General features: G+C 44.6%; 1 protein-coding gene across 3 annotated transcripts in view; it reads right to left on the bottom strand.

Moving 5' to 3' along the window:
• The window catches only part of LOC146193151 (transmembrane protein 53-like), an 81,324-nt gene that overhangs the window by 15,696 nt on the left and 40,209 nt on the right, over positions 1-25,419 (bottom strand). For all 3 annotated transcript variants that reach the window (XM_084602587.1, XM_084602586.1, XM_084602588.1), the window contains one exon: positions 8,381-8,788. In XM_084602587.1, the coding sequence (XP_084458713.1) occupies positions 8,381-8,788 (408 nt within the window). The remainder of the gene's footprint in view (positions 1-8,380; positions 8,789-25,419) is intronic.

Here is a 25,419-nt window from a genome sequence, read left to right as displayed (position 1 = left end):
CAGCACCAGGAAAGGCAGTTTCGATGATTTTCTAAGCGACTTCAAATTGAAAGCCTGGAACTGAGAGTTCAAGAACGAACAAGATAAACTGATACATGACGAGATCATTTGCTGGGATTCAGGATGAAAAGTAAGCGGACATCCTAAAGCACGATGACCCAAACATGCAGAGTCAAAGTGCATCTTGCTCACAAGGTTACAAAACATCAACTGAAAGCATTTAAAGAGGGATCAGCTGCAAGCTACAGCGAAGTCTACACTGAGAAGAAGCATAACTGTTGCACCTATGGCAATGTAAGTCTGAAAGAAGAGCGGAAATCTTCATCGATGATGAAACTTCCAAAAGTACCGCAGAAGAAGCCATGAACGCAAAAGAACATCCTAGCTGCCCAGCTTAGAAACAGATGTGCATGAAGTGCAAAAAGCCGAACCACTTCGTAGCAGTGTGCAAAGGCAGCAGTGTAGTGGCTAGTCTGGAGGTCGATAGCGACGAAGAGGACATGCTGACAATTAACAGTGAAAAGCTCAGCTCAGTCTGCACGCTCCTATAAGTGAATGGAAACGAAGTGAGGTTTCAAGTAGACAGTGGAACAGCAGTTGATGTGATTACAGCCAAATCCAGCCACAACAGCTAAGAGAAAGCGCAACGACATTGCAGACATGGAACGGAAGCAAAGTTTTCTCCAAAGCCCAGCTTGAGGTCACTGTCAGAAATGAAAAGAAGCATGTCTTGGAATTCATAGTTATTGGCAATGAGCTCACACCCCTTATTGGAAGCAAGACAGCAGAAAGCAGGGTCTCATGACAATCGACTATGCTCTGGTAGCTGCAGTTGATGCTCCAGAAGAAAAACTTCACAAGACACATAGTGGATCAAATGTGGTGTTCACTTCCCCAGACGTCTATGGGGAAGCACTAGGGATGCTATTGGGAACAGTGCACCTGGTAACGAAACAAGACGCAATCCTGAAAGAGATAACAAGCTGCAGAGTACCTGCCACCATAAAACCACAGCTGGAAGAAACCCTGCAAAGCATGGTGAGAAGAGCAGTAATCAAAAGTGTCACCGAGTCAACGGAGTGGGTGAGCAGAATGGTAGAGGCGTGGCGATGAAAAATGGCCACAAGAGAGTGTGCATTGATCCGCAAGTGCTAAATTAAGCACTGGAACGAGAGCCCCACACGTTACCTATTCCCGACAAAATCTTGCCAGAGCTTGCGACAGCCAAGATCTTTCCAAAATTGGACCTATGACAGGGATACTGGCAAACAAGATACTTTGTTGGGAGAGTTGGTACACATTAATTATTAATTTAACCAGCACGAACAAGAAGACAAAGGACAAGATAAAAGGAAGCCACAGTACAAGCACTGACTCACAACTATACCTAAGCCTTTACTCCAAGGCCCAGATAAAAACAAATATGACGAAAACGAAGCAATCACGTGAAACGACCCCTGGGTTCACCTGCTGCACAAAAAGTCACTCAAAAAAGACATCTCTTTGCTTGAAAGAGCAAGAGAAGTCTTGCCAACACACTTATTGTCTGTTGAAATAAAATATGATTCAACTATCTATCTCGTCATCTTTTCTTTGTGGTGATACAAAATCCTAATCTGGTCAAACCTAGAAGTACACTTCTTCTTCTCCTTCACTGTTTCACATGAATGGCAATGTGAGACTAGAAATGTTTTGTCCTTGCCACTTCCCAAGTTGTTCCGGTGTTCCAGTAGTCTCTTGCTTAATACAGTGTTGTTAATACAGTCGACTCTCGATAATTCGAAGCCGCTTAATTGGAATTTTCGGTTAATTAGAAGTGAAGTGCTGGTTCCGTCAGTTTTGTATGTAATCATATGGAAGAAATCGCTTGATAATTCGAAGTCCTCAGCCAATATTATTGTTTAATTGGAAGTTAATTTTCAGTCGGGATCCTCGATTCGACCGTCAATTTTTGGTAGAATGTGCAATTTTTAAGTTCCACAACAGCTCCGTGCTCAGCGTTGGTGTCATCGACACCGCAGCCGTCCGCAGCGCCGCCCTTCTTGGAGTGGCACGATTATTCATCGCGGAGGCCAAGCGGGTGCCATAGGTGCGTGCAGCGCTGCATACTGGCAGTGGCGAGATTATGCGAGATTAGGCCTGCAGGGAATGTCGACTTTGTCGAGGCGTGTGTTGGTCGAGAGCCCTTGTTGCATTGAGCAAGTAGAATGTTGGCTAGTTTGTGCTGCGGGTCATTCTACGCTTCGGTATTGTAGTCGTGCTGTTGATAGCCATGGCAAACCGTGGCTCTTATCGCACGCTCGACCTGATGACGAAAGTCGAGGTTTTGAAGGAAGTGGACAAGGGAGGTGCCGCCAAAAAAGACATTGCGCGGAAGTACGGTATCAAGCCGAACACGCTTTCCAACTTCATCAAGAACAAGCGCACAATAATGGATGCATTTGAGAACGACAAGTTCAAGACGCCTCAGAAGCGAATGCGCACAGGCGCTTACCCAGAGTTGGAGAAGGCTCTGCTGGTTTGGATGAGGGAGGCACGGAGCAACAAACTTCCGCTCAGCGGAGATATCGTTGTGATGAAAGCCCGAACGCTTGCAGAAATGTTGGGGATCGATGACTTCGTTTCGTCTGATGGATGGCTGACGCGTTTTAAAGATCGCCATGACCTGGTTTTTAAAAGCATGTGTGGTGAAAAAGCGTCCATTAACCAGGAAACATGCGCAGCGTGGAAAGACGGAAAGCTGCGGGAATACCTAAGCGAATACAAGCCGGAAGACATCTTCAACGCAGATGAGACTGCACTCTTCTATCGGCTGTTACCAGAGAAGACCCTGACGTTCAAGGATGACGACTGTGCTGGGGGCAAACGCAGCAAGGAAAGGGTGTCGGTGCTGATCGCGGCAAACATGACTGGCACGGAACGATGCTGCCTACTCGTTATCGAGAAATCCGCCAAGCAGAGGTTCTTTAAAGGCATAAAGACGCTGCCTGTGGACTATGAGTCAAACAAGAAAGCATGGATGACGGCCGAAATCTTCAAGAGGAGGATAACCAAATTTGACCGCAAGTTTGCTGCCTCGAACCGCAAGGTGTTGTTCTTTGTGGACCACTGCAGTGCTCACGTGAATGTGCCAGCTTTGAGTGCTATACGCCTTGCCTTTTTGCCTGCAAACACAACATCTGTTTTGCAGCCAATGGACCAAGGCATCATAAAGAATGTTAAGGTGCTGTACAGGCGGCACCTCCTCGAGCGAATGGTTTTGTATATGGACAACTCCACAAAATACGAGGTGAGCTTGCTCAGTGCCATGCATATGTTAGCGCGAGCATGGGATCGTGTAAAGCAAGACACGATCGCAAACTGCTTTGGGGCTTGTGGTTTTGTGGCAACTTTGGGGGATGCCTCTGCGATTTCTTCGGAGGAAGCGTCAACAAGCGAGCTTGACGGCACTGATTTTGGTGATGCTCTTGGGGACGTCAACTATGAACAGTACGTCGCCGTAGACAAGGCGGTCGAAACGTGCGGTGCGCTGATGGATAGCGAGATCGTAGAGATTATTCGGCCCCAGGAATCGACCCAGGACAGCGACGACGACGTTGAAGACGAGCCGCAACCAAAGGCTGCCGATATAGCTGCGGGCCTTGCTGTCGTGCAGCGCTTTTTTGCCGCTGAAGGTAACGCGGAAGAAGCGTTCCACCACGTCTACAGCCTGCAGAACTTGCTTTAAGCAGCGCAATTCGGCAAGAAGAAGCAAAGCAAGATGACCGACTATTTTTCTTAAGAGAAAATCTCGATTTCGTTACTAATAAAGATGCTGTTTTTGTTTTTTATGGTTAATTGGAAGTTCGTTTAATTCAAAGTTTTTTGCAGTCCCCGTGAACTTCGTATTAACAGGAGTCGACTGTACTGTTGAAGAACCAGTTGACGGTCGATTACAGTATTTATATTTATTGATTCAGTTCGATGAGGATCATGTTTGTTGGGAATACAACCTGAGATCGGTGAAGCCTTTGCTAAGTTCCAATTCGGGGCATTACAAATTAGTGAAGAATGTATGATCAACACATGCTTGTTAAATGCGTTGAAGAAATCTTGTTACCACGGCATGGGCAAGAGTTTTGAAAGGCAATTGACAAGAATTGCAAAGGCCGGTTATCGGGAGTCGGTTATTAATGAGGCCAGTTGCCGGGTGCTGAAGAGTCTCAGAGGAACGCACAGACAGAAATCCCTGCTCAGCATGGGTGAGAAGAGGAAGGTTGCGGTAGTACCGTATATGTGCACAGAATTTTCCATGGCCTCAAAAATGTACGCAAGAGGTATGTTGTTGATGTCCCATTGACCGCCCCGCTCAAGATGAAGAGGATTTGCCCGGCTATTCAAAGGGAAAAAGAATTGAAGAAGCAAGAATGTGGGGTGAAACATAGAGACCCATTTGTTGGACGCAAGACTGGTGCTGTGTACAGGCTTCCACTCTCTTGTGGAGCCTGTTATATAGGACAAACAGGACACTGTATTAACAAGAGACTACTGGAACAGCGGAACAACTTGGAAAATGGCAAGGACAAAACATTTCTAGTCTCATATTGCCATTCATGTGAAACAATGAAGAAGGAGAAGAAGAAATGTACTCCTAGGTTCGACCAGGCTGGGATTTTGTATCACCACAAAGAAAAGATGAGAAGAGAGATAGATGAATCATATTTTATTTCAACGGACAATAAGTGTGTCGGCAAGACTTCTCTTGCTCTTTCAAGCAAAGAGATGTCTTTTTTAAGTAACTTTTGTGCAGCAGGTGAACCCAGGAGTCGTTTCATGTGATTGTTTCGTTTTCGTCATATTTGTTCTTATCTGGGCCTTGGAGTAAAGGCTTAGGCATAGTTGTGAGTCAGCGCTTGTACTGTGGCTTTCTTTTATCTTGTCCTTTGTCTTTTTGTTCGCGCTGTTTAAATTAATAATACTGGCAATGCTGCCCCGATGAAGAGTCAAGTCTGAAGAACCCGTTTCAAATTCCCAAAGGTCGAAATCAATGGCTCCGCCTACCATTTGAACCAGCAGTAAGCATTGAAATCTTCCAGAAAAGACTGCAAATGGCACTTGAAGGCAACGAAGTTCTGTACATAGCAGACGACATCCTCATCTATGGAGCTGGCGAAACTGAAAAAGACGCTCGATTGTGACCGAGAGCTCGAAAACCTTCTTAAGCGATGCAGACAGATACGTCTCAACAAGATTAAGACACAACTTCGTGCAAGCACAATAGTTTTCCTTCGACACATAATGACAAAATAAGGAAATAAGGACTGAAAGTGGATCCAGACAAGACAAAGGCAAATCAAGAAATGCCTCAACTAGCTGATGTCCAAGGCATGCAGTATTTTTACGGAATGATTAACTACCTCTCCATACTCCTTCCGAGAACATTTTCACGAGTGTTGCAACCACGAAGAATGCTCACAGTAAAAGACACACCGTGGCATTGGGAAGAACAAAAACAAGCGTTTCAGAAGTCAAAGGATGCATTAATAATAGCTACTATTCTTGCATACTTCGACATGCGAAATCCAGTTAAAATATAGTGTGATGCCAGTGACCTCAGACTTGCAGCGGCACTCATTCAAGAAGGCAAACCTGTATCTTTCCCCAGCAGTGTACCAACACCGACAGAAAGTGAAGGAACTACTTCTAGCTGACACAATGTCAAGGATATTCCTTTCAGACTGTGAACATCAACTAGAAAGCACCAACATTGTGAGCTACCAGCCAGTGCAAAATGAAATCTAGGAAAAAATTCGCAATGCGAAGAAGAAAGCAGACTTCCTGCAAAAGATAAAATCATTCAACTGTCAGGATGATCCCGAGAGAAACATCAAGTGCCGCGAGACATGTGCATCTACTACCCATTCAGAAATGAACTCACAAGAAGGAGAACTTTATCTACAAAGGATTAAGACTGCTCATCCCCATGTCTTTGTGTCATAAAATTAAAGAGAAACTTCATCATCGTGCATGGAAATCGAAAGCAGTCTTCAACACTCTCGCAAATCTGTTTTCTAGCCAAGGATGAACGCAGAACTGAAGGATTACACTGCGAGGTGTGAAGTGTGTCAAGCATGCATGTTCCCAGCAGCGAGAGACTCTCATCCTTCATCCGGAACCGAATTACTCATGGGAACGAATTGGATGCAACATCTTCAAGCATAAAGGAAAGAACTTTCTCATTACAGGTGATTATTTCAGCAACTTTTGGGAAATCGATCAACTGAAGGCGACAACTTCAAACCAACTGATCCTCAGGCTGAAAGCTCATTTCGCCAAGTACAGGATCGCAAGAGTGCTAGAGAGCGACAACAAACCTCAATTTGCCAGCGAAGAATTTGAGAAGTTTGCAAAAAGCTGGAACTTCTCGCCCGAAACCTCAACCTCAAGTCCGGGTTATGCCAGCTTGAATGGAACAGCAGAATCTGCTGTGGAAATGGCAAAATGCTACTGAAAAAGGCGGAAGAAAGCAATTCAGAACCGTAATTGACAATCGTAGACTTCTGGAACACACACCTACAATGACTAAATGTCAGCCCAGCACAAATGCCAATAGGTCACCACACAAAAACGACATTACCGATGACAGCAAACCTGCTACAACCCGAAACAATAAACATGACCAGCAAGAGACAGGCAAGAAGACAAAGAACAATCATGACAAACATGCCAAGGACTTGCCCAGCCTGAAAGAAGGACAAGATGTGACTGTCCGAATTATACGAAGCGGACCATGGTAATAAGGAACGAACCGTGACAAATAGAGTCTATGACAGATCATATGACGTCAACGTGGGATAAAGTGTTCCGAGAAGGAACCACATTTTTATCAGAAGGCCACTGATGAACGCAACTGGAAACCAAAAAGAGCAAGAAAAGAGTCAGAGCCAGTGCAGGAAATGCTGAAATGGGAGAAAAGCAAAGGAACGAAACTGAAGAACAAGAAACCCAGCAGTGCCTTGATGTGACTCCCATGCTGGCACAATCCCAAAGGGCAAGAATGCTCCCAAAGAGACTCACGATTTTCTTGCTGGATGACGATGGCAAGCCATAAAAAAGAAAGCAAGTTACAAGAGGCTCCCATAGATGGCGCCAACTGCACCAGCAATGCATCAACTCTCCGCTATCGAAACTGCCAACCTCGAGCCACGCAAACGATGCGCCGAGCACCAAGCGCACCAGCCTGCCAGCCGCCGTCCTCCTCCTCACCCTCAAATAAGCACAAAGCAGACGACTCACGTTGCACGGCATCGTCTCTTGAGCTGATGCGTGACAGACCCATCCCTGCATTCCATGTAACCACATCTATGTAGGCTAGACTAGTAAAATCTTATTAATCCCCATGTAAAAGAAGTCCTCAGTTCATTCAGTCATCCTAAATTAGCCAGGCACAAAGCACCAAGATGGGCTGATGATTGCCAAGAAAGAAGAATTCGTCTCAATAAAAACGTCTCAAACAAATGATAGTTGTCGTGGTCCACCTTATATCTTTTTTTTTTTTATTTCATGGCACTGTTTTTTATTAATTAATAAAGTACTCTCAGTCACGTCGTGTGCTTACCTGGGGAAACTGAGCAAACTTTGCAGTGAGAAAGCATGCAAAATGAAACGTTACCTTTTTTGTTTTTTGCCACCTGCACAGCGACATCATGACCTGCCTAGAACAGAGATGCCGTTTCTGAGAGCAGAATAACGATAAACTGGAGCGCATTACTATGCTAAACCTGAAATAGCAGTTTCTTACATAGTCCGCGCCGTAGTGAGCAAGAATATGAAGTTTGGAATATACAGCAGGAGGGCTAGAAGAACACAGGATGCCAATATTGAACTTGAGCAACATGCTAGCTGGATTAAGCAATTCCCACTCTCTTAAAAACCCGAAGTGTGATGCTATCGCCACAGACCATCTGTAGGCAATAAACTCCACTACTATGCTATTGTGTAGATCAGTACACAGACAAGGAATTCAAGAAAAAAAAAAAAAGAAGGTTGTTTCACCACAGATGCATAACAGTTGAGTGCAGGACATGGTTTGGCATGACCAGCTAAGCAAATAGCCAGACACGAGTGCTTTCATATAGATTAGCCAATTGAAAAGAAGATGCTTCTGCTTTTCTCACTGTGCACATAAGTGCCACTTGAGTCATTCTCACAAGTGTGCATGAAGGCATACCATAGATGAAAATATATTTTTAACTTCTACACAACAGCTAGTGTTGCTTCAATGGAACCATTTTAAAGTTACTGTATTTGCACATTTTTAGGAACTCCCTTATTCTTGGCATACTGTGCATTAAGTGTGAGAGACGCAACTCTCCGATATTCTCCCTGATGTGGCGCTCACCTGTGCCCCCGAGGCAGGGAAGGCCAGTTGTAGCGGCAGCGTGCGCACTGTGAGGACGTCAAAGCCCAGGTCCAGGTAGAAGCTGTGGTAGTGCTGCAGGTGCGCGTCCTTCGCGTTCATCCAGGCCAGCAGTACGGTCAGGGGGTTCTCACGGAGTGCACTGCTGCTGCTGCTACTGCTGACACCGCGGTGGCCCGCGGGTGTGGACTCCTCGGGGCGTGTCGGTGATGATGCAAGCATGGCCGCGGAGCACGCCACACTATAGCCCCCTCCGCCTACCAGGGGTGACCCTGTCAGGGCCCTGGTCGGTGGCGGCTTGTCAGACAGCCGCAGCTGCATGTTCTGGTTCAGAGTCTCGGTGCGCACAGCTGTGCTCATGTTCTGCAGGGACAGGCATGGCACCAGCACCTGCACATCAGATGGAAAACGAAGTTGCAGCAAGATGACAACGAATGCAATTCCAGTAAATATGCTCAGTGACATCAGCTGTTAGCACAATTGATTTGTTTACTTAAAAGGCAATTCTGATAGATTTAGAAATTATTCATTAAGAAATGAAGTTTTTGCTCCATCTCTGCACAATGTAACCAAAATCCAGCTGAATAAATTGGCTTTGAAGCCACAAAAAATTATAAATGCCTTAACAATGTGTAATAAATTTATGCAAAATCTCTAATCTTAATATTTTCTGATAAAGAAACTATAGAAACGAGACACCGCTTGACAGAAAGTAAAAATCCAGCACAAAACTCCACAATATGTAAAATGTATTAAATAGCCTGTTTTCATAGTTATTGCAACTAGGAATGCCTATCAGTAGGTTTCTTTTGTTGCAGTTTCTAAAACTCTTGCAGGATTACAGAGAAGCAAGCAATCCATACACTTGCCAAAAAATGTTTTTAGTACATTCATTTTCGATACAACCTTGATATAAAATATATAAGTGAGGCTAAATAAATGTGCTTTCTCAAAAAAAAAACTGAAATACTTAAAATTAATGCATGAAATAGAAAAACAAAGAGAAAATGGTCTAAAAACAAACAAAAGTGTAAATTCTTTATCAACGGCAGTGAAAAACCATAATAAAACTATAAAACATTCCAGAATACACAAAATGTGGTGTATTGTCTATTTGATAACTCTGTGGTAAATAAAAAAATCAGCCACCTTAATTACAGCTATTATCCGTGCTTTTCCACACCAATGTTTCCTGTGGCCACTGTATGCCTTCATGGAAGCAGTTCTAGGAAGCACTGAGGCACAAATTTACTTTGCTTTCAATTAAAAAAAAAGACAGTAGTTTGAACCTCCGTTTTCTTCCATTAGTGGCACGGCTCGCTGTGTTCTAATTTCTCAATATTTTGCAATTTGTGGAGTGCATGTGGTGTTCTGCAGATGGCAGTGGTGGAATGTGATGCTTGCTATTATAAAAATTGAAAAGCCAAAACAAAATCTTTGTCTAGCCATATTTACTTGTCTCTTACAAATTTACTGTATCAATTGTAATACCAAAAAATATAATGGCTGTCAGAAACTACCCTGACCCAATTCAGACAGCCACGCCCACTGAGGTGGTTGAATGGCTCAACTGAGGTATGTTTCTCTGCATGACATGATGAGCATTTTGTGCCATTTCACTAGCTCAACCACTGCTGCTCCAGTTCAAAACCTTGCACGCATTGCCGCCTGCCAAGAAAAAGCAAATTAAGCTGAAACTTTTCCATCAGCAAGATCATCCATCAAGAACATTCAGGAAGTGATAAAAAGTTGCAGGTGATGATTACTACAAATTGTGCAATGATGTAAACGTTAGTTGCGTGCTTGTAGTGCGTGTACGAAGTGCGATGAGTAAGACTGTGAAGGCAATTAAAGCCGTGGTTATGAAATGTCTTTATTAGCCTATGCGCCCTAAACCTTGTTCTTCTTTAATTTGGTAGCGGTCAATTTGAATGATGCAACTTTATTCGTTATATCCATCTTCTATCACTCCCCTACAAAAAAAAAGATTTTTCCCTCTTTATTTCGTGACATGTCAAGTGCAGCAGGGGTTTCAGAAACATGACAGTGCTTTTGCCATGGTGACATGCCTTTAGCAAGACATATACAAATCATGGCAGATGGGTCTTCCAGCTGTGGTAGGTACATATCAAAAGTTGTGATTATGAAAAATAGTTTATACGTTTCACCTATACACCCGAAGCTTTAACCCTGTTCATGAATTTAGGGAATCAGACTGACTGAGGCAAGTTTTTGTGTACCTTCCTTTGTCTCTTCCGCCTCTCCCCTACAAGAGAAAAGGGGAGATTTCTCTTCCTCCACGTCACCTGCCAACCGTGACAGGTGCCCCTTCCTTAGCCAACTATGGTAGGTGACAGGTGGCTCATTCCACCTGCCAAGTGGAAGGTAACAGAGGCTTCAAAACCAAGAAACTTACTGCTCATGCAGTAGTAACCAAGCAAACAAGCAACGTCATGCAATACGAAGACTGCCCGCTTGCTTCGAACTCAGCATTACGGGCGAGAAACACTAACCACCGTTCTTCTGCACCTATTGCAAATTGGTGCCTATTAATCGCCTTTTAATATAAATCAATTCCCAAACTTGCAGCAAAAAGTGAAAAAAAATGCCCTAGCTATATGACTAAAGCTGGATATCTACAGGCTTTGTCAAATGTTTAGAGCCCAGGGAGAGTCTGCTTCCAAGCCGTGTAATGGTGCACATTTAGCGTTCATGGAAGTCCTCACTAGAGAAGGTAGGACAATCAAAACAATAAAAAATCTTACCTTCAGGAGATTTTGAGCTCTGGAAATGCATTATGAGCCACACGGTGTGGCTCAGAAGCAAAACTCTTGGGGTATAAACTTTTGACAAAGACTATACGCATACACAGAATGCTCTTTTTCATAATTTCCCGCGGCATTGTGACAAGCACTAAGATCGAAGCAACAGACGCGCAACAACTTAGTAACGAGGCCAGCAAGGTGATTGGCATACAAACAGTTTGTTTCTTTTTTGGATGCACCGAGCTTCGTACAGACCGCTGGGGACAGCTACCTGCACGGACGCATACTACCTGTGGCCACTGCAGTTCAGCCAAACACACATCACGGGGGTTTACTCCATGATTCTTCAATTTTGGATGGTTATTTCAGAAAAAAGTAATGATAAGTCGACATGTATGTGGAATATACTGTGAGCCGCTTTGATTCAGCAAAAAAACACCTATTTCGTGCCCTCACTTTGAGATTTCTTGCATGCCTGTTTATTTTCATTTAATCATTCTGCGGCCCTTCCCGGGAGCATGCAGGAGTGGTTACTAAACATTGATGCAGTGATTTACTCTGACCGGTTAATGCTTCTAAACAGCCACGGTGCTGAAGCTCCCAGCTAGGTTAAGCGAGTTAGCCCACAAGTTATTTTTCCAAACGTCCATGCTCATATGTGCGTTTCACATCATAACAAACTTCTGCAAACTTGGTCTGCGAAATCTCCCAGCATAAACGAAGAAAAACAAAGCAAGAAGTTTCTTGGCCCATCTCTTTTAATTTTTACTGGAGGTAAAAAAAAAAAAAAGCATAACAATGGCGTCTTGCGGTTTTTGCAGCACCTACATGAACAGAATAGAAACCATCTGCACCAGCAGAAATTGTTTTTAACGATGTTGCAGACGGCAAGTCGTCAAGGCATTTTCTAGTTCAGCAAAGCAGCCAGCATGCTTTGTACAGCGAGTGAGCACACATCGTAAATCATTTTCGCCTCTTTTCCTCCTCGGGATAGATGTTAAATGCAGTGCTGTGAAAAGAATCTATCTAGTTTTCTGTTATTCACCATCTGTGGCAGCACTGGCCAAAATCTGACTGCAGTGCAATGCGCAACGGCAAAGAGCCCCGTGGCACTGATGAGCGTTTACTTGCTGCAAGTAGAATGCAGCAACACCTTGCTCATAGTCACAACAGAACTGACATATCTGCTTCCTACGTTTTCACCAATCAAGTGAGGCAGAAAATGACACCTCTCAAAAGATGCAAACTCGGAATATGGGCCAGGAATGATTAAGCTATGCAGAGTAGGTCAAGAAACTGAGAGAACAAACGTAAACACTGCCCTTTTTTATGAGTAGTGCCTGAAAAGTAACGACCCTCATATTTTCTTTTCTAACACTGTTCATTTAAAATTTATAGAATTACCAAATATTACAGCCACAAACCCACTGGACCTGTTGCTTTTAAGTGCAATCTCGGTCAGCATTTATGACTTTACGCCCCTAATTATGATAATGAGGAGACCACTCGTGCACTAATGATATGAATACACAGGAAGGAACAACTCGGGGATATATGTTCCCCTTAACAGTGTGCTACTGTCCTGAACGCAGAGGGCTATGTAACGAAAAATGGTAGGGGTAACGTTAAAATAGGAAGCGTGCAGAGTGGGTCAGAGAAATAACTCAAATTAGTGACATTCTAGTGGAAATCAAGAAGAAGAAATGGGCATGGGCTGGACATATAGTGCGAAGAGAGGATAACCGATGGTCGCTTAGGGTAACAAACTGGATTCCAAGGGAAGGAAAGCGTAGCAGGGGGTGGCAGAAAATTAGGTGGGCAGATGAGGTTAACAAGTTCTCAGGCATCAAGTGGATGCAGCTAGCATAGAACCAGGTTAATTGGAGAAATATGGGAGAGGGCTTCACCCTGCAGTGGTTATATTCAGGCTGATGATGATGATGATGACTGCCCCGAACACTATGCTAACTTATTTTGCCCCGCTGTCATCCCTACCTCTTTAAGAATATGACAAAATAATGTTAAAGGATCCCTGGAGCCGCTTGGGGGCCTCCTAGTGCACCCTATTGCAGACATCAACAAACCTGCTGCCATTACTCAGTACTTTTTTTTTAACCCAGTCAAACGAACATGCCTAGGTGGAACAACAGTAGCATGCCTGGCTCACAATCCAATGGTCAGGGGTTCAACTGCACCACTTGACTCAGTTTTTCTTTCATCGACATCCCTATGTGCAATGTCATGACTACACCATGACCCCTCTAAACCAACCGGGCTCTTCCAGCCACGCCGATGCCGCTTTTTCCACCAAGCCAAAAATTCCGCCACTAATTTTTAAAAGTGCGCATTCTGAGATATAAAGTCGGCTTCTGCAACATAACCGCAACAATGTTGGTGAGCATCAGAAAACACGATTAATAATGTTAACCAGTAGCATCTCGGTAATACGACTCGCACGGGCCGCGAAAAAATTCGCATCATCCGGACATTCGTATAATCAAAACAAACAGCAATAAATACGCATGGGGAAGGGACCTTACGCATAGCTGTCAACGGTCGCGAAAGACGCACGGCCACAGCTTGCGAATCCCGGCGCGTACTCAGCGACAGACGATCGCGACGTCGTCGATGTGCGGCAGTGCACGAACCGCGTGCCGCCGCAAACTGCTCCGTGCGTAAAGAGCGGAATCAGCGATTTTGTGAGTCCTATAAGCCCGGCGCATGCGCCGCCGCGAATTACCCGCGGTGCACAGCGCAACTAGGGATCGCAGCGTCGGCGACGCGTGTGCCACCGCAAACTTGTCACGGTGGGTACAGCGCGGCTGGCAATCGCGGAGTCAATGACGTGTGCAAAGAGTGTCCAAGGATGCGGTCAAACTTCGAACGAATTTGTATCGTCCGTAGTGGCACGGGAGTGAGTTCGGAGCATCCGAAACTCTGCACATTGTACGCAATGCACACCAGCCGGGCGGGAAATTTCACGAATTCGTATCATCCCGAAATTCGTATAAACCGCTTTCGTATCACCGAGCTCAAAGTAAGCTACTTAACCGGCTTCTAATATTGAACTATTCAGCTAGGCGTGTGGTCGAAAATAGGTCGTAGCTATAGCTTTTGCTAATATCATGTCAGTTTGAGAATATCAAAATGTGATGAGCCACGGACCTGTAGCGCAACAAACTTTATTTATCTCGATCATACCGAAAGATGCGCGGTTTCGAAAAGCCCGTGCTCTGAGCACTACAATTATGGCACGTGACCTTCTCCCTGCGCTGCGGTGCTCGACGCTGCTCGCTGTTCCAGCTAGTCCACGCGGAACAACATATATGGCCGCACTCGATGGCGGTGCTGCTTGGTTTAAAGAGCGCCTCTTTCAGCACGGGACAGCCAAAATTTGTCGCAATCGTGTTTCGAAAGCCTAAAAACATATGCCTATTACTAGGGCCGGCTATAAAACTAATTGCATCCAGGATCCTAACGTAACAGATATACAGTTAAGAGAAATTCGTTAACCGTGCATCCTGCTAGCAAGCATTATTCACCGATTTTATGATGCTCGCCGACACTGATAATATGGTACACCAGAAGCCATGCTCGCACCTCAAAAAGCATCCCTTCAAGAATTAGCGCCGGGATTCCTTGAAACACCTTGCAGGTATACAAGCTCCTCTATATTTCACCACCGAATATGCGAATCTCCGCCAATCGCACCGCTGCCGATAACTGTGTGTAATCCTTTCACAACTGGCACAGAGCGTTATTCCAGCGGCGCTTTAAAGAACTTGGCGGCGCCTCGACAAAGCGCCTACCGGCCGATAACGACCGCAGCGCGAACCTAAAGCCCCTTGGGAATTTTACGCGAACCCCAGACTGCATGCCAAGCACAGCAAGTGAACCCGAACGTCGACTCCATATAGGTGCCAACTAGCCCACATCGAGGTTTTACATCGTAAAATTAACTCCCGCTAATGACACTGCCCAGAGTCAGGTTTCCCACTTTTTGCTACGGACCTAAAAGGGTGGCAGTGCCCGCAGCATCCAATAAATTATGGAAGATTTCATCAACAATGGGGACACGTGGCCTTCCATTGTTTGGCATTTATCTCGCGAGAAGTGACGGAATCTCACGGACTGTTCCCGCTAATTGACGATTATCTCTCCAAAGTGGCCATTCAATACGGCTCTGCAGCCTGGCAATCACGCGAGGTGAGTGATAACAGTGCATGCACACGCGTGCACCGTGTGTAAGATATATATGTGACATTTAGTGGAAGTACGATGCGCTTAATTCTTTCATTCTACAGATGCCAGAGAAAATTGCGCACCCTTCGCGATTCTGGTCTAGAATAGCAGACTCGCCTCTGTGTCCCTTCCGTGCTGAGCTCGAAAAGATATCGGTCACATTCTAATGCCGCTTATTCTTTACAAAGCTCCACTTGCTATCGTTAAAATCAGCGTCAACAACTCAGCCCGAGTTTGTCTTTTGGAGCAGCAGTCGTTTCCCTTCAGGCGTTAGACACGGCAACAGGAATCTGAATATATACGCGGAAAAACCGCAACTCTCAGCATGGGGACGGCTTCCTCACATTTTCTTTTTCTTTCCGCCTTTTATTTTTCGCGTTTTTTTTTTTTTATTCTTGCACGCAAGGCCGTGTTTCCACATACAAGCATTCATTATTAGCCAAGAAACCAATTGGTTGCATTCGATCAGTCATGTTTTCTCATATTCATTTGCGAAAAAAAAATTGGAGCATCAGAAATCGGGCGCCCGTACGCGTCTTGGCCAATGCGCCGCAACGTGGGCATGAAATGCCATTTTCAGCAAGAAAAGAAAAACAACCCTAGTAGCACAATATGTTTCTGTAACATTGCAGCAACATTGTCAATGTTGTACAATGTTGCGATAACATTGCACTACATTTATCCAACATAATGCGAAAACTTTCAACATTCAATAACGTTGCTGCAATGTTAACAAGTAACATGCTGGCAATGTTGCTCTAAAGTTGTCTTTCCACATTGCAGCAATATTTTCAAATGATGTATAAATGTTGAACCACATACGATGACATTGCTATAACATTTACTTTATTGGCTAACTGTCATTCTTTCAGACTATTTCTATTTCTGCAGCCCAAGCAGAAAAGCCGGTATTAGGTCACTCCATTGAACTTGTCACTTCCCCGCATGACAATGTTTATTTATTTTTTAGTTTGAGTGCAACCTTGCATGTAATGTGCATGCGATGAACAGTACAAGTGTACTGAACTTTGTTACACTGAAATAGAAATATATATGTTTATATGCAATATATTTAGACTGCTGAGATTGCATTATCTTTCAATTAAACATGCGGATTAAAGTTATAACATAACTGTTAAAACTGCTGAAGAAATTTAGTTCTGTTTTCTCTAATGCCCCGCAGCCTAACGGTCATGAAGATCATCGCGAATCCAAATCAAGTCGAAATCGCGGCCTCGCCGAGAGCCATTCCTGCCAAACCTCGTGTAAGCGGCGATCGCGGCAAATTCTTCACGTGCATGGAGCATTTTCCTTCTTCCATGGCTCACGTGTGTTTCCCTTATTCTAGCATAGTTTTCTTGTGGTCGCCGTGTTCTTGCTGTTGTGTTGCATTGCGGCTTCATAAGAATTCAGCTGAAATGACGGAGGCCTGCACAGAGGATAACATCAGTGGTGAGTGATTTCTAACCTACGTTGTTGAGCTGTGACACGTGCAGGGTTGCCAGGTACTCACAGCGTGACCCGCCAAATTTTTTGCTCGATGTAGCCCAAAAATAGCCAAACGTCGAACCATAAAAATAGCCCAAATAGCCAAAACAGAAAACTTCATAGTTACAGTACACAGTTTATTTCAAACATTTATTAACATGTCTGCTGTGAAGTTTTGAATTCACTTCCAAATGAATGTAAAAAAGAGTATCCAAACATCACTCACTGTACATTGCGGCGGTATTGAAGCGCTCCAAAAAAATATCTGACGGCACAAAGTCTTTGCAGCATTTACCATTTTTCAGCAGTGCAAATTTCACATGCAAAATATTTTCCAAGGTTTCCAAAGACATTCTGTTCCGCAAGTCGGTTTTTGTTAGAGTGACATGGCTAAACACTCGTTCCACAGCAGCATTGGATACAGGCAGCGTGAGTAGAGAAATGGCTAGCTCCGACAGCAACGGAAATAGGCTGACTCCAGCACTGTTTTTGGAACGCAGAACGTTTTTCCAAAATACTGTCACGGAGTCGTCTCGGAGTTCACTAAGCTTACATTGCAAAAGGCAGTATTCGGATTCCATTGCAGAAACAACTGATGGATCTATGAATTTTGCAAAGGCCTTGTAGAATGCATCAAAAGAAAACTTGGCAATATTGTTGCAGTGCAAGAGGTGAAGTTCACTTAATACCTTAAAATTTGTTGGAAGGCGCTTTAATGTGCTTTTGATGCAAGCGACCAAAAAGTTTCGGCAACGCTCAAGAATGGCGATTTTCTTGTCGTCGCCGAGGGAAGACTTCTCTAAGGAGTCGCGAAAGACGCTTCCCAGCTGACAGGCTCGAACATGCATCAAATGGCTTTCCCAAGCTGAATCGGGAGATGCATGATCGGGAAGTACGATCCGCCTAAGCAAACACTTCACAAACGAGCTTAAGTCTTCGAAAAGTTTTGATGGATCAGGGTCCTCACTCTGAAATACTTTGTTGAGTTTGTCAAATTCGTTAACAATGGGGCTCAAGAACTGCACATACAAAAAGTTCTGGTCATCATTGTACATCTCACTCAACATTTTAGCTAAGTAACAACGCTCAGCTGTTTTTGCGACATCGAAGTGCGCCTTCAGTTCCAGCCACTGGTCAAGAATTGCACGGAGAGCACCAGCAATGCTAAGCCAACGCGTCGCACACACACCAACCAACTTTTTGGGGGTTGATCCAGAGTTAATCGCAGCATAAATGCTTTTATAAAACTCTTGACGCTTTGGAGAGTGGGAAAACCAGTTAAAGGTTTCCCGAACAAGGTAGTCAATCTGTGTGGGTAGTACATCCACTGCCTCGTTACAAGCAAGGTGAAGGGAGTGACATACGCATTTTACCAACACGATGTTTGGGTTAACTTCCCTCATTCTTGTGTACAGACTATTGTGCTGCCCGCACATCACACTGGCTCCATCAGTTCCTATACCCACACAGTCACTGACAGAGAGATTAGACTTGTCGAGGAAGTTTTTCAACTCACAGAAAAGTCCTCCAGATGATGCGTCCAGAACTGGAACTAGTCCAAGGAACGCAGTTACAATTGCGCTGCTCTCGCTCGAGTAGAACCTTGCCACAATGGCAAGCTCTTTTGCCGAAGACACGTCTGTGCTTTCGTCCAGGATCAACGAAAATTTTCTTCCCTTCAGCTCATCCAAAAGCATCTGTTTGAAGGTTGGTCCAAGTACCTTGTTCACTAACGCCGTACACTTGGTTCTTCCCATGGATAGCGACGACGCAGTGGTCGAATCTCTGAAACAGTCGCTGATGAGCGGCGTCAGGTGGTCAGCGGTAGCAAGCGAACCATGTACGGCGACATACGCCGCCAAACGCAGCTCCGCAATCTTCGCTTCATGTCTGTTGCTGGCGGCCCTTGGCTGCGAGGTGACAAATCTATCCATTTGCCTTTGTTCGGGTGCAGTCGACGACTGCATGCTTCTAGCATGCTTTTCGGTTTTTCTATGTGCCTTCAGATCTTGCACGTGTGCACGTAGCTCTGTTTTGCAGGCTGTGCAAAAGGCCATATCCCCTGAGGGTGAGCGCGTAAGCCAATCTGTAATCAAAAAGAAAAATTTGTCACGCGCTAATGATCGAGACTGGCATGGTCACATGGAATGCACTCCGAAAAGCGGAACATAATTTTTGGACTGGTACAAACAAGCACTAAAACATTAAAGATGGTCAACGTACCTTTGAATGCAGGATCTTTTTCCCATTCTTTTCTGTACGTCCGCGCGTACTTCGCCCATTTGCCCATAGTGGCGTCGAGAAGCACGTTTCACTATATGCGGACTGTTAAACCTCCACCGCTGTGCTCAAAGTTCTTGCTGCGGAATCAGTGGTTGCCAGTGGTGCAGGGGAAATTAAAACGAGCTAGACTTCCGTCTGCTCGTTTCTTCGAATAATGAGTGGCGCATCTTGGAACGAGAAATTTCTGTTGGAAAACAAGCCTTACAGAGAAGCTGAGTTCTGCAAATTGTCCATTCAATAGACCACTTTAACACCATCGGCAACGCCGGGAAGCAGGAAAGGGAAGGAAAAGAGCTTCGAGCTTTTGTCCAGGCACACCTCACTACCAACCCCGTCATGTGCGAAGTCCCCCATTCACTCATCTGTACCCTAATCCCCTATGCCGAACATTCATCGAACCACAGGCTGCGAAGGCCCGTCTTTCTGACAGTCGAAATATATACTTCGTCTCACAAGAATTTTGCAGCACTGTGAGGCAGGGAAGCCCTGGCCCATTTAGGATCTCGTGCATTAGAATAGGCAATTGTGCTCGGCGCACTATAATAGATAATTTGTGCTCCTACTATTACCCCCACCAATTCGCAGGGCGAGAGATGCACAGAAGCAAATTACCTATTGTGCACATGATCTGGGTTGGACAAGGTTACCTCTGCCTTTCGCAGTGCTGCAAACAGCTTGTGGGACCAACACCAATTCGCAGGGCGAGAGATGCACAGAAGCAAATTACCTATTGTGCACATGATCCGGGTTGGACAAGGTTACCCTAGCTGCCTTTCGCAGTGCTGCAAACAGCTTGTGAGACCAAAGTGTGGGCCTAGAATGTACACTGGCAGTATCTTCTAGGAAAGAAAAGTGCGCTGGTTGCTATTACTGTACACACAGCATCGCGGCCCACTGCTAAACCTTTCTGGAGAAAAGGCTTTTGAAATGGTTTGGACCTTTCAAGCGAAAATGCACAATAGCCCAAAGATAGCCAAATAGCCAACCAACAATATTTCCCGCCAACCACAACATAAAGTAGCCCAATTTGGCTATTTATAGCCCAACCTGGCAACCCTGGACACGTGTTGCCTGGCACACAGCCAGTAGTGCATATATGCACGTGTTACCCATGCCCTTCGTGATAGTTTGGTAAAGTGCTACATTCATTGTATCATGAGAGTGAAGTGTTCGCTAAGCGAAGTGTCGATCCGGCAACGACGCCGAAGAATAGCAGAGGCTGTTAACGACGACTAGAAAACTGTTCGGCAGATGTCAGTCCTGATAATGGTCGTGACAGCAGATCATGAAGAGAGTGAAGTGTTCGCTAAGCGAAGTGTCGATCCGGCAACGACGAAGAATAGCAGAGGCTGTTAACGACCAACTAGAAAACTGTTCGGCAGATGTCAATCCTGATAATGGTCGTGACAGCAGATAATGGTCGCGACAGCTGTCCATGTCTGTATTCATAGAGCAGCGTAAAAATTTTGTAATTAGAGATGTGCTCACCAAGATGCTTAACTGAGCAATTCGATTTTTTTTTTTTTTCAGGGATGCAGCTTCACTTGTGACATCATGATTTGGAAGAGACCCTCATCGTGACCAGCTGGAGGCTACCAGGGCACAAGCATTTTTAGACATGCTAAATTGTTCAGTCAAATGCTGACAATACTTGTTTGTAGTTTTCCAGTGCAATGGCGCATGTCCAAAGAAGGAAGGATTAAATTAGTCGTAATGACTCTACTGTTCATAATACGTCTGCTTGTTTCTGAACACTGAACTAGGTTCTACTCCTACTTTGTATATTTGTGTCAAGTTTCTGCACAAAATAGTGCTACACTGTGCTATAGTGTTTGCGTAAATAGTTTACTGAAGTGATTTATATTTGTAAATGCAAGTTGAGGGGTGATGGGTGCATTTTCATGCTATGCTATTGTGCCCAGTAACTGTTCAAAACATTATCTCTGGTTCTTGTTCCTGAGTAGCCGGTGTGTTGTTTTGTAGCTTTGTTGCAAGTTACTTCATAAAGTAATTAAATAAAATAAATCTTGTCTGTGAAATGTAGGCCCATGTGGCACATTTCTCAATCTATGCAATGTGCCTGTGTAAATGTTCAGTATGTTATATATCTGCTTTCGTTTTCCGAATAGGCAGTACTGCTGTTTTATATTTTGTTGCAAGTTTCTGCAATTAATAATTTGCTAAAGTGTCATGTTTGTAAAACTCAAGTTGAGGGACATGCACATTTTAAAGCTATGCTGCTGTGCTTAGTAACTATCGACATTATTTGTGCTTCCTGTTCTTGAGTAGCCAAATCGGCTATGTGCTATGTATGATTGTTGCAAGTTTCTGCATAAAACGATTGTCTTGAAGTAAATGTCTTACATTTGTGAAACTAGCTGCTGTATGTCAAGCTAATGAGTATACTGGAATCAAGCTTGCTGTTAGGCTAATTGAGTAAATTCTTGACAAATAAAATAGTGCTAAAAAACAAATGATGGTTATTTGTAATGCACATGCATATATACAAATCATTCTAATTGCCAGAATAATCACTTTCAGTGCCATTTTCAGGTCACAGCAGCTTATAGCATCTAAATGAGCACTGGTACAGAGCTGATGAATATTACATTTAAGGTCTCATTCAGAGCAAGCGGCTTGAAAAGTGGGGAAAAGCTGTGTTGTCCAGTGCAGCCTTTTAGGTATTCGTACTCCTCTGCACCGCACTGCCGTGTGGCAACGAGTAATGTTCAGTTGCTCATTCTTGCGACCTTAAGCTACCCTAACCATTGTGGTATGACGATACCATTGCACATGGTTTAGCCTTTCACAAGTTATATTTATTGAACAGCAAGCATCGATAGCTAGTGGCCATCAATGCGGCGGAATATTTCAGTAGCTTGGAATGCTGCCTGAAAGTTTCTGAAACATTACAATAGCTTTGCAGCAATATTGCACTAACGTTGTCATGGGAATGTTGCATGTGTGCAAATAAAAAGTTGTACCAATATTAAGAAAATGTTGCAGCTACGTTGCATTAATATCGTCTTCAGAAGTGGCTTAAACATTGACTAAAGGTTGTTGTAACATTGGTGCAATGTTGCTTCAATGTTGTCTTATGTATGTTGCATCAACGTGGTAAAAAGAGGACACTAGCCACGTTAAGGCAATGTTGAAAGCAAACATTGCAGCCACATTGAGGCAACAAAGTGTGCTACTAGGGAAAACACTTGCATGCGGTCCGGAGAGCAAACCCCCTTGAAATGAAGCAGTGGCGCAATCCGTGTTTTAGAAGCAGTCTTGTCAAAAACACGGCCAAAATCTTTCTAAACGGAATGTACAGCTATCCATTTCTTCTTTTTTTTTTTTTATTTAGTGATAACATCACAGCGTCCAGCAGCGTCTTGTCAGCAGAGCAGCCGAACAGACGACGCTGTAACCGGGAAGCTCTCTGTGCTCATGCGACGCTGCCTTGATACACAGTAGAGCACGCACGCTGAACGCAAGCATTTCACGGCATGCCGAATCCGCGCTTTTAGCTCAGCGTATCAAAACAAAGATGCAACGATACCGTCAGCCACTGGGCGCTAACAGACCGACGCTTCTGGTTAGACCTACGGCGTTATATGAAATGGGAAAGTTTGCAGCGTGCAACACAAAAGAGGAGGGACAGCAGACGAACAGTCCTAAGCGCTACTGTCAGCTGGTTTACTGAAGAATGAAGCACACATTTACCATTTTGTCTTTGCTTTTTATACACACAGACACCGCAGGCACCCGTGCAAGTGACCAAGCAATTACCAGAGACAAACAAATATAGAAAAAAAAATTATACTCATTCGAGTAAGCTTCAGCGAAGGGGTGCCAACGCAGTACGATTCTTTCTTTTGGATGCGAAAAGCATCTAAAAATTCAAGCCATCGAGCGCGCTTCTTCCAGTCACTTGCGACGTTTTTAGAAATGGTGAACATTTTTCACCCCTCTTGCGTGCGGTTTCATATTATAGCGCATCTTTTCATTTTTTTAAGCGCTTGTCCCGATGTCTTTTCTGTTGCGCTACAAGCTCTCCCGGTGAATAGCCACATTTAGCGTAACGTGTTACCGCTTGCGTTACCGAAGTACCGTGAGCCCGGTCGCCGCCAGAGCACAAGTATGGTGGCTAGCCACCATAGCACAAGCACTGAACAGTCCCGACGCGCGGTAGCTCGCATGGAGGATGCCAGATGACACCAGGACCTCCTCGAGCTATGCAAATGTTTGCCACTTCGGGACCAATCAAAGCGTGCGCACTGGGGGGGAGGGGGGGGGGGAATTCCTGTGCTCCGGTGGAGCAAACGGTATGCTAATAGGTGTCAAATGAACCGACTCGTCCAGCAGGTCTTATTGAACGATGAGCGGTGGGATCGCCAAACGAAACTTTAAAAACAGAACAAATTTATCACGCGCTGGCTGTAGGCGAAAGAAGACGGAAGTGAAATCCCAAGCCCCAATGACGTCCTCAAGGAAAATGAAGTCTAGGACAACCTCATCATACCACCGGGGAAAAAAAAATGGGGGAGGGGGAGGGCAGAGGGTGGTTGGCGCACGCATTTCACTCGCGAAACCGATAGGTAATGCGCCACCTGCTTTTTTTTTTTTTTTTTTCTTTCAAGGTTTACAGCAGCTTCGTTTTCGGGTAGAGCACGCTATTCATAAATTACAATGCAGATACCTGGGGCTGCCGGTCAGCCTCGATTTCCGTTCGGCTTCGCTTTAGGCTATTCGGAACAGCATTTTGAGTATAGAAAACTGGGCGAGTTGGATAGGATTCATCTTAAAGCAGAGCTAAAAACACAGGACTAAAAGGAACAGGAGACGACACAGGCGCTTGTGTCGTCTCCTGTTCCTTTTAGTCCTGTGTTTTCGCGCTGCTTTAAGATGAGCATTTCCAGCATGCGCACTATACCTTCACGTATGTATGCGAATGCTACATTAAAATTCCTATATTACAAAAAAACTATGAGGCCACTAAAGACTCTTCGACTCAAGACGGAAAAAGACACAGCTATAGATATTAGAGAGTTTTGGAATATGGGGACCTTATCGGTAAGTGGGATAAGGTGCAGGGCGCGACAATGCTCAAGGGTGAAAGTAAATATAGGGGCTGCACAGCAACCATAGTTCTACATAAAGTAACGAAATTCCCATAAAGGACGGTATTAGGCGAGGAGACACGATCTCCCCAGTACTATTCAAAGCTTGCTTAGAGGAAGCATTCAGAGACCTGGAATGGGAGCAGTTAGGAATAAGGGTAGATGGAGAGTACCTCAGTGATCTGCAATTCGCCGATGATGACATTTCATTGCTAAGTAACTTAGGGGATGGATTTTCAAGAATGATTGATGACCTAGGAAGGAAAAGTAGAAAGGTAGGCTTTAAAATCAATGTGCAGAAGCCTAAGGTAATGTTCAACAGCCTCGGAAAAGAAAAGCAGTTTGCAACAGGTAGCGAAGCATTGGAAGTATAGTATACGCGAATTTGTCTATTTAGGGCAGGCATAGTAACAGCCGATCCAGACCATGAAAAGGAAATAAATAGAAGGATAAGATTGGGATGGAGCGCATTTGGAAGGTACTCGTAGATTATGACTAGCAGCTTACCGGTATCGCTCGAGAGGAAAGTATACAACAGTTGCTCTTACCTGTACTCACTTATCGGGCTGAAACGTGAAGGCTAACGAAGAAGGATCTACTTAAGTTGAGAGCAAAAATGGTAGGGGTAACGTTAAGAGATATGAAGCGTGTGGAGTGGGTCAGAGGAATAACTAGAGTTAATGACATTCTAATGGTAATCAAGAAGAAGAAATGGGCATGGGCAGGGCATGTAGTGCATAGAGAGGATAACCGATGATCGCTTAGGGTAACAAACTGGACTCCAAGGGAAGGAAAGCGTAGCAGGGGCGGCAGAAAGTTAGGTGGGCAGACGAGGTTAAGTGATTCGCAGGGGTCAATTGGATGCAGCTAGCACAGGACCGGGTCAATTGGAGAAATATTGGAGAGGCCTTCGCCATGCAGTGGGTACAGTTTGGCTGATGATGATGAATGTTCACGCGCGGAATGCTGTGATGACTCAGCGAAGGATGCGGCAATTACTCTGAGCATGCGCATTCGCGCTCCACTATTAACCCATTCTACTAACCGATAGGGTCCCCCTATTCTAAAGCTCCTTATCAACTGCCCTCCATTTGCGTGTTCTTTTCAGGTTCTTTGCACTTGTCAGCACATG

This window comes from Amblyomma maculatum, chromosome 4 (genome assembly GCF_055883805.1).
Source record: "Amblyomma maculatum isolate TAMU_Amacu chromosome 4, ASM5588380v1, whole genome shotgun sequence".
Classification (NCBI taxonomy): domain Eukaryota; kingdom Metazoa; phylum Arthropoda; class Arachnida; order Ixodida; family Ixodidae; genus Amblyomma; species Amblyomma maculatum.
This window is presented reverse-complemented; position numbering and strand designations above follow the sequence as displayed.